General features: G+C 39.3%; 1 protein-coding gene across 1 annotated transcript in view; it reads left to right on the top strand.

Moving 5' to 3' along the window:
* LOC140323612 (solute carrier family 22 member 4-like) overlaps positions 1-9,832 on the top strand; it is a 44,168-nt gene that overhangs the window by 15,481 nt on the left and 18,855 nt on the right. The window contains exons 3-6 of the mRNA XM_072400838.1: positions 2,494-2,648; positions 4,272-4,443; positions 6,768-6,894; positions 9,630-9,727. Coding sequence (XP_072256939.1) covers positions 2,494-2,648; positions 4,272-4,443; positions 6,768-6,894; positions 9,630-9,727 — 552 coding nt within the window. The remainder of the gene's footprint in view (positions 1-2,493; positions 2,649-4,271; positions 4,444-6,767; positions 6,895-9,629; positions 9,728-9,832) is intronic.

Below are 9,832 nucleotides of genomic sequence, written 5' to 3'. Positions count from 1 at the left end.
CAAGCAACGTTTAAAATAAAGCTCAAAAACGTGCCTGAAGGAAACGTCCTGGTGTAGATTAGCCCATTGGAATGCATGGGGACTTCAAACAAGGGCTTTAAAAGCCTCAGGTTAAACGCTGGGGAAACAGTCCGTGTAGACTAAGCCTAAACGGATAAACCCAGAGATACGACCAGCTGCTGATAAGAGCCGGCGGGGAGAGAACAGCGCAGCTTTGATGAGATTAGGACACAGGCTGACCTTCCCTATCTCATAGCTCGTGCTGAGTCTTGTTTTAAAAAAACAAAACATTGTGCAAAAATGTGTGTGTGTGTGTGTGTGTGTGTGTGTGTGTGTGTGTGTGTGTGTGACTGCATGCCATTCTGCAGCCTAACAACTCCGTGTACAAACTTTCATGTCTCCTCATGTCTGAAAACAAGACATTTTCAGGATGCACAGGGAACACTCATAGTAGTAACCACAATTTCCAGCTTTAAAAAGATTCAAGATATGGGGATAAGATTTGTAAAAACTTGTGAAAATACAACATTGGGGTTGCTGTTTCAAAAGCAAGTGCGCCTAGGAGACTTTATCTGAAAATACAAATTGAGGGCCCCTGGGGCCACTTACATAGCAAGGATCATTGGGGTAGGGCCCCTAAATTGATACCTACCTGTCAGAAATCTCTAACTGTCATACTCAGTTACTCTATCTTCTTCTCTGAATTCCAATTTCCCTAGAATGGTGGGGTGTACAAAACCGAAAATGTGGGTGCACTGGGGGGGCACGTTTTAGCCAACCCCCCACTTTATTTAATTACTATGGCAAATGCACTGGCCTGTTACACATTACAGCCCACTTCTAACACTTGAATCCGTTTCTCTAGGGAGGTGTCTGAAAACTAAAAATGTGTAGGGAAAGTTTGGGGGTGTTAACCACAGGTGTCCCCCCCACTTGCACCTATATTTTTGTTTACCTGCACCTCTCTGTTCTAGGGAAAATAGGGTTCAAGGTAGGGAAGCAGACAGTTTGAAAAAAAAATAAATTTTAGTTATTAGTAGCTATGAGAGTCCCCTGTGTACCCTAAAAGTAAAAATAAGCCTAAAAATTCATTACAACCAACAATTTAGGAGATCTGAAAGATTGAACACAGTGAGGCTGCAGAATATGACAAGCAAACTTTAAACACACAGCTATCACACTGTGGGTGGATACATTTCACAGGCAGCTTTTTTTTTTTTTTTTTTTTTTTTTTTTTTTTTTTTTTTGAAGAATATAGGCAGAGATGAGGCACTGGCTGTACTGCCCCCATCTGATATCACACGTACTATGCTCTTAAAGCAACATCACATTTTAACATTATATAAAGAGCGACATTCCTTTTTTTTTTATAATAGAAAAATGTGTTTTGTTTTTTTTTGTTTTTTTTTTGTCTTTTTGGGGAGGATCCCTCCCCTTCCGTCTTTACTGCTATGGTGGTAAAGCCTGCAAGGTAAATCTGCAGCCTCCTGGGATATTTGTGTCACATATTCCAGGTGGCTGTGGGCTGCTCCTTTTGCGCATTAGGAATGTATCATCGGGGGCTTTCCTATAATGTAAAAAAGTGCTCAGTCTCATGCATGCCAAATGAGATCAGCACTTGATGGACTGGTGAGCATCGGAATAAAGAGGGAAGCTGAGCAAGCGTGGATTTCGCTGAGCTCAGTTTGTGGACAGATCAAAATTTTTTTTTTTCCACAGAAGTTTTGTGTTATCCAGATATAGCGCTAGAAGGTGATATCTGAAGTTAGGCTGAATTCACATTGGCAGTAAGGTTGCTTTTGCTGCATTTACCCCTTACTTTCCTCTCGTCTGGAACCACTGCTGCTTGAAAAACTACTAGGCCTGAAAAAGCCCTGCACTTACCGCCTGTTACTAATTCCAGGTGCCTAGCAGTTGCCAAGTAGTCACTCAGGAGGGGTAAATGGCCCAGTATTTTTACTGCTAATTTGAACTAAGCCTAAATTGTTACAATATTACACTACAAGGGATTACACTTGGAACAAGGGATTAAAACATGGAACACTAGGCAGTTGAAAGGAAATGCACAGCACTGAACAGTTTAAACATAATTTAAAAAAAAATGGAAAAACTGGACATTTTAACAAGCCAGGCAATAGAAAGTTGGAGGAAAGTATAAGGGGTAGGTAGAACACTGACACAATAATAGGGGTTCCTGGATACCTGTGGCATAAATAACTGAGAGCACTGAATTTGCATAAATGAAGATTTTAATTTTTATTAATAGATTTTTGTCTTTGCTTGCCTGTCATAATTGAATTTAGACATATTGATGATGTGCGGGGCTTCTGTAGACATGGGGAGTATCTTTAGGTACCAGCTTTTTTACTGTGACAACCATTTACTTTTGCTATAGCAATTAGAGTATATACTGTTAGCAATTATGGCATTACATTTAGGTTTTTGTTCCTATGGTTTGACTTATTTGTTAATTTTGACTTTTTTTCTTTATAGATTTGGGAGAAAGAAGATCCTTTTTGCAACAATGGCAGTTCAGACTGGTTTTAGCATTGTACAAGTATTTTCAACTAGCTGGGAGATGTTTGCAATTCTCTTTATGATTGTTGGCATGGGCCAGATTTCCAACTATGTGGCTGCTTTCATTCTAGGTTTGTTTTTCACATAGGTTTGTTGGTTTACCTGATCATATGTAATGAGATTTTGTAGCTTCTCAAAATAAAGTGATTTGTTTAGTGATTGAGAAAAAAATCACACGTTATACAATACATATTTTACAAGAAAATTACTTGGCTTAGTGGATAAAAAACTGCTTACCTGTGACAAAATAGGCTGTTCTGATTCTTTGTGCCATCTATGGCATCACATCAGGTGCCTTTCCCATGTTAAGCTGTACCCCTTGTAGGTATAAGAGCACAATGACTGTATATGACATAATGGAGACTGGGAAAGTAAGGCAGTAAGATCGACTATGCATCACCACTCTGTAAATACTGTGATCTTTAAAATACTATAATTTGAAATAAAAATGTTAGGCATGCTGTTAGTCCTGTAGGCTTGCTATAAGTAGAGTTTGTCATATTCCTGATTATCTCAGGTCACTATGTCACTAACTGACATAGTAAAGGCATGTTCACACCTATTGTGCACCTTGCCAACTGTACAAGCACTCGCACTGCAACGTTGTTTCAAAAAGAGATAGTGTCTGTACATGGTGACAGCTGGCGGCAGTGAAAAATACTATTGATTAACATAGCGTTCCCCAAGTTGCAGCCGTTCCTGGCTTAAGAAAGCGGTAAACACACCCCAACCTCACTGCCAGAACTAACCCTAAATTCTGTCAACTGAATTTGCAATGAAGAGATGGGCACCTTATAGAACCCAAGATAAAAGAGCAGGCTAAGGTTCAGACAGACTTTTTATTAGTGGACAGACAGATGAAAGCAAGCAGATTTGGTTTATTAACTGTTGCTGGAAAGAAGAGCTTGCAATACCTTGTGAATGTTTTAGTGCTATTATTGGGAAACAGGTTGTGTTTGAGTTTTTTTTTTTTCAATTTATTTACAATATTATAAGCTGGGGTCATATCATTGCATACATTTTGAAAATTAAAATGAAATGCATACAAACATGTAAATCCTGACTATAACAAAGAAAGAGTGAAATGTTTAGAACATTTGTTCAGAAATCATTGTTGTCTGTTATTGTTTCATGTATAACAGTATTATAATTGTGAATGTATACAGCATATGTATCCTTTACCCAAATGATATATGCAAGCTTTTGTATGCTTAGTCTATATAGATTAGAAACTATCACACAAGGTATAGCAACCAATCAGATGTCAGTTTTATTTTTTATTCCTGCCATGTTTGCACCTAGGAAGAATGTAGTAGCCTTTGAATCATTGTGCATATTAGTGTGATTAATTGCTACTACATGCTATTTTGTAATCCATACCATAGGGAGCTATGTGTTTCATTCGTGTGTTGTTTGCATAAGGAGTTATGTGTTTCATTTGTGTGTTGATTGCTACTTGAAATTCCATTATTATTTAGTAGTTTGATTTGAGCTAAAAATCAGCCCTGTGCTTCTGCTCTGGAAATCATCTGTGTGTTTTTACACTCAAATTTTAGAGCCATCACTTCCTGATTTTCACTCAGCATTGTAACATCAGTAGCGTATCAGCAGCCTAAGTCCTAACAGATGCTAAACAGTACCTGGGTTTCATTGGATATAAATTCTGTGATTTAATGTTTTTATGATTCCCACAGGATCAGAAATCCTTGGCAAATCTGCCCGAATTATCTTCTCAACATTAGGAATTTGTATTTTTTTTGCAATCGGCTACATGATCCTGCCTTTGTTTGCCTATTTTCTCCGAGACTGGAGGACACTACTGATAGCTCTGACCGTGCCTGGGCTCTTATGCATCCCTCTTTGGTGGTGAGTTTACTGATTGGTTCTAGATTTCCATTATATTCTATAATATACACTGGTAAACCTCATTCCAAGACCTCAGACATTTCTATCCCCCCCCCCCCCCCTTTGTCTGATTTGCACCTTTGGCAGCCACTCCTACAATAACCTTTAAATGTAAGTAATAACATTTCATGGAGCCAAGTTTCTTTCAGCACTTATCCACTATACCCTGAGAACTCAGTAACTTCTCTAAGGCATGGAAATATTTTGCAAATGGAAAAGAATTCTAATGATCTTTGATATGATTTTTTATGCTCCTACTTTTTAAAAGCATTATTGCAATTTCAGCTGATGTGCAAGGGAAGGTAATAAAAACTAAAAAATATATATATTACGTCTTTACAAAAACCTGTAGATTTAATTATCTTGCAACTGTTCTTGGAATGAAAAAGGCACATCTTAGAGTAATACTCCTAGGGTCAGAGGGTACCATCTCAGGGTAATATATCAGAGGACTATTGTTGCTATGACAGGTAGGTTCTTTTTAGTTATGCGGCACCACAGAATTACAGAATGCAGTTTCTAGGGTGAATACAGCAATAAGCAAAATACTAATTAGAGACCTATATCCACTAAACCTGAACTGCATTAGTTGTTATAAAACCTGTTTAATGCGGGGTGCAAGAGTGTACGGTTAGGTATTCAGGAGAGGTATGGGAAAAGGCCAAAACCTATATGGTCAGGGTCAAAAGGGACTTTTCTTACAACTTAAATAAAATTGTGTTTTTCTGTGTTGTCCTTCCTGGCACTGGCAAAAGGGGGTAAGGCAACAACAAGGAGGTCTTGTTCTTACCTTACCCAGCCTTAGACTAAGATTATGACAGGAACATTAAGTTATGAGCTTCCTTGAGAGACAGCTAGTGGCATGACTAAGGACTCTGGAAAGCACTGCGGAAGACATAAGTGCTATACAAATGAATAAATAAAATAGTAAAAGCACGAGGACATTCGGGGCGGAGCCGTCTGAGGCGGACAAGTTGCACATCGGCTCCCCAGGGAACTCGTTAACTGGCTTTTTTTTCTCTACATTGCCGGCTCTTCTGAGGCACGGAGGAGCCTCCTGACCTTCCTGGGGAACGAGCGGTTGCGAGGGCAGTCGAGTGAGAGAGACGGCTGCCCGCCACATACCCGAAGCAGGGTACCCGTGCACACGCTGCACTTACTGGAACGCTGCCATTGAATCACGCAGGGACAGAGAACCCTGCTGAATACTATACAGTGGATCCTGGATTCTTGGAAAGCAGCTGGAGGGGTGAGTGCTGGCAATTTTCCCCTCACCTGGCAACACTACGACAGCAAAAGGCCCTGAACGACACTTAGGAACTTTTTCACATTTTTATGGGGACCTTATAATTCTCTACTCTCCATCTAGTGTTGTGCCTGCAAGTTATTGAAATCTGCACCAGTGTTCTGTACCAGGCTGAGTTGGTTCCAATAGTGCTGTACCTGCAAGCTATTGAAATCCACATCAGTGTCCTGTACCAGGTTCAGTTTGTTCCCATATTTCTGTACCTGCAAGCTATTGAAATCTGCATCAGTGTCCTGTACCAGGCTGAATTGGTTCCTATATTGCTGTACCTGCAAGCTATTGAAATCTGCAACTGTGTCCTGTACCAGGCTGAATTGGTTCCTATAGTGTTGTACCTACAAGCTATTGAAAACCTGCATCTGTGTCCTGTACCAGGCTGAATTGGTTCCTATAGTGCTGTACCTGCAAGCTATTTAAAACTGCATCTGTGTCCTGTACCAGGCTGAGTTGGCTCCTATATTGCTATACCTGCAAGCTATTGAAATCTGCATCAGTGTCCTGTGCCAGGCTGAGTGGGATCCTGTAGCGTTGTACCTTCCATCTATTGAAATCTGCATCTGAGTCATGTACCAGGCTAAATTGGTTCCTATAGTGCTGTACCTGCAAGCTATTGAAATCTGCTTTTTGTTTTCTGTATAATTTTTGACATTTACCAAATTTAGGAGCAACAAACATTTAGTGCAGCAATGCTTTTACATATTTATATTTGTGCCTTGGCAGAACTTGCAGCATAATTTCTCTGTCATTGGGCCTAATTTATTGAAGCTCTCCAAAACTGGAAAGGATACACTTTCACAAGTAAAGCTGGGTGATCCAGCAAACCTGGAAAGGATTTCTTTAAAGTCATTTGCTATTTGCTAGCAAATGTTTTGAATTCCGGATTATACAAATACCATCTGATCATATAAATCTAACCTCTCTGACATGGAGAGAGAATAATTTCAATGTCACATTAATTCTAAAAATATGTCTCTTGCAGGATTATTCCAGAATCTCCACAATGGCTGATCTCTCAAGGAAGGATAGAAGAAGCTGAGGCCATAATAAGGAGGGCAGCAAAGCAAAACAAGGTTTCAGCACCAGCTGTAATATTTAAAACTTCTGAGGTAAACATGTGTGCTTCTTTTATCTAGTCTAGTGCCTCTGCTTTAAAACTATTCATTAAAATGACTTGTTAAAACATTACTATGTGTGTAGTCAAATCAGCCACAAATCATATGCTCTATAGTTGACCTAAGTCTTCCTTTTATAAGGTTTGCTTTAAAAGTAGTGGGCAAAGAATTGTTAGAAGCTCTTCAGCTTCACCTGTTCTATCTCTTGTTTTCCACTAACAGTTCAAAATACTGAGATGTTAGCATTTTTAATAAATCCTTACGTATACGAGGGGGCGCTGAGAGGTTCCTGGCTTTGCCCCCTTCCAGATGAAAAAGAAAAATGAGTGTGGGGGCATATGACAGCCCAAGATCTTAGTATGTAACTGTGCAAATATCAGGTCTTTGAGATTCTTAACCCCCCTAGCGGTAATCCCGAGTGTGGGTAGATTTAGTGTACCAAAAGCGGTAATCCGGAGTCACATTCGGGGTAGCTTTAAACTAAAAAAAAACCACTTACCTTGTTCCGTCAGTATCCCCCGGCGTTCTTCTGGTCCCCGCAGGTCCTGTGGATAAGTCCTTCCTCCTCAATCTCCAGCCGCATAACGCAGCGACAATGTTTCCCGGTGACGTTGGTGCATGCGTCGATGCGGGCAGGTGGATCGGTGGGAAATTCAAATCATTTTGTATTGGATTCAATACAAAATAGCTGTATTGAGCCCAATACAAAGAAAAATGTATAATATATGTGTGTGTGTGTGTGTGTATATATATATATATATATATATATTATAAATGCTACTGTACACTTTTTACAGATTTTTGTGTGTTTTTTTTTTTTTTTTTGAAGTTAATTAAATTTAATAAATATCGGCGAGTTATGCCTAAGAATTATAGCCTATAATGTAAATGGAACACTTTTTGCGTGGAAATTTGCACAGAATTAGAAAGCTAAGGCGGTTATTACACTCTAACATAACGCATCTCTTATTACATCCCATAATAAAACAACAGTTTATGTTACACCAGAAAATATTACATATAACAATATAAAACATTCATTAATAAAACATCCAATCCAATTGCATTTTCAACCCCTAGCGGTAATCCCGAGTGTGACTCGGGGTGGATTTTACCTGCAAATAGCGATAATCTCAAATCACACTCAGTGTAGCTTTAACCTAAAACAAAATCTTCCCCCGTTGTCCTGCTGGACCCCACAGGTCCTGGGGACAGGTCTGTCTTCATCAATTTTCAGCTGCGCAATGCAGAGACGATCTCTGGGGTTTCCTGGTGACCTTGGTGCATGCGACGGTGCGGGCGGGCGGATCGGCGGAAAATTTAAATAATTTTGTATTGGATTCAATACAGAATAGCTGTATTGAGGCCAAAACAAAAAACATTTCATATAATATACTACTGTACACTTACATAACATGCCTAATTACTTTTTTTTAACAGATTTTTGTTTTGTTTTTTTTAAAGTTTATCATTAAATTTATTAAATATTGGATATATTTTAGGGAGTTATGCCTAAGAATTATAGCCTACAATGCAAAAGAAATGTACCGCTTTTTGCATGGAAATTTGGATAGAATTAGAACGCTTCGGGGGGTTAAAACTGTTTTATCTTTTAGTGAGAAGCTGTGATGGCAGAGGCACTAGCAAGTTTCACGTCGTTGGAGTTATGGGCCGTCATGAAGTTTTTGTTTCTTCAGAGAAAGTCAGCAAAGGACATTCACACTGAGATGTCACAAACACTGGGGGAGAAGTGTCCTTAAAAGCTTAAAAAAATAGCCCCGATATTTGACATGTCACTGGAGTGTGTTGGGTTTATCACCACCATCTTGGACATGCACATGATCCTGAAACCAAGGAACAGTCAAATAAATGGCGCCACAGCGGGTCCCTTTGGCCGAAAAAGTTCTGAACCCAGAAATCAGCCAAAAAAGTAATGGCGTCCGTTTTTTGGGACAAAGATGGTATTCTGTTGGTGGACTACCTACCTCAGGGCTCTGGTATCACTGGACAGTATTATGCTAACCTCCTGGACCTGCTGTAGGAGGCAATTAAGACGAAAAGCCGTGGAAAGTTGACCAAAGGGATTTTTTTTTTCTGGACAATGCACCTGCGCACACGTCCAACGTTGTGGCTGCCAAATTGAACACCCTGGGTTTCCAATTGATCCATTATCCCCCTTAATCACCTGACCTGGCCCCTTCAGACTGTTATCTGTTCCCAAATTTGAAGAACCACCTGAAGGGGCAACGTTTTGAGGACATTTCTGACATAGAGGATGCTGCTGAGAGCTGGTTTGCCCAACCAAAGGACTTTTATTTGAACTGTGTAGAAAAGCTTCAACTACGCTGTACTAAGTACATCAGTCTCAAGGGGGTATTTGTTGAATAAATGGGTTATTTCATACCTTTGACTCTTTGCTTTCTGGGCAAAGCCAGGAACATCTCAGCAAACCCTTGTATATACATAGAAATAATGCTCCCAGACCATATACAGGAAACTGTCTTTGCCTTTGTTTTTTATCCACTGCATTTTTATGTTGTGAATGAAATCTCTAAATGAAAAAACATTGCCCAAGGGAGAGCCAAATGGAAAATGAAAAACATAAAATTCTGTTACCCATACATTTTTCTAATACATACATACAATACATTCTTTCTCTCTCTCTCTCTCTCTCTCTCTCTACCTCAACTAAATGGGTATATAATCTTTAATTTCATCTTTCCAAATAGCTAGATGAAAAACAGCGACTAAACAAACGCCACACCATTCTGGATTTAGTTAAAACGCACAACATACGGATCATCACTATCCTTACTATATTATTTTGGTAAGTTCAGAAGAAATGTTTTTCTATAGTTTCTCAGTAATTACAAGACAGTAATGGTTTACATAAATAAGTAAAAAGAGCTTGTTTCTTTGGATTTCAAATGAA

This window comes from Pyxicephalus adspersus, chromosome 2 (assembly GCF_032062135.1).
Source record: "Pyxicephalus adspersus chromosome 2, UCB_Pads_2.0, whole genome shotgun sequence".
Lineage (NCBI taxonomy): Eukaryota > Metazoa > Chordata > Amphibia > Anura > Pyxicephalidae > Pyxicephalus > Pyxicephalus adspersus.
Note: the sequence above shows the minus strand (reverse complement) of the source record. Positions and strands in the feature narration are given on the sequence as shown.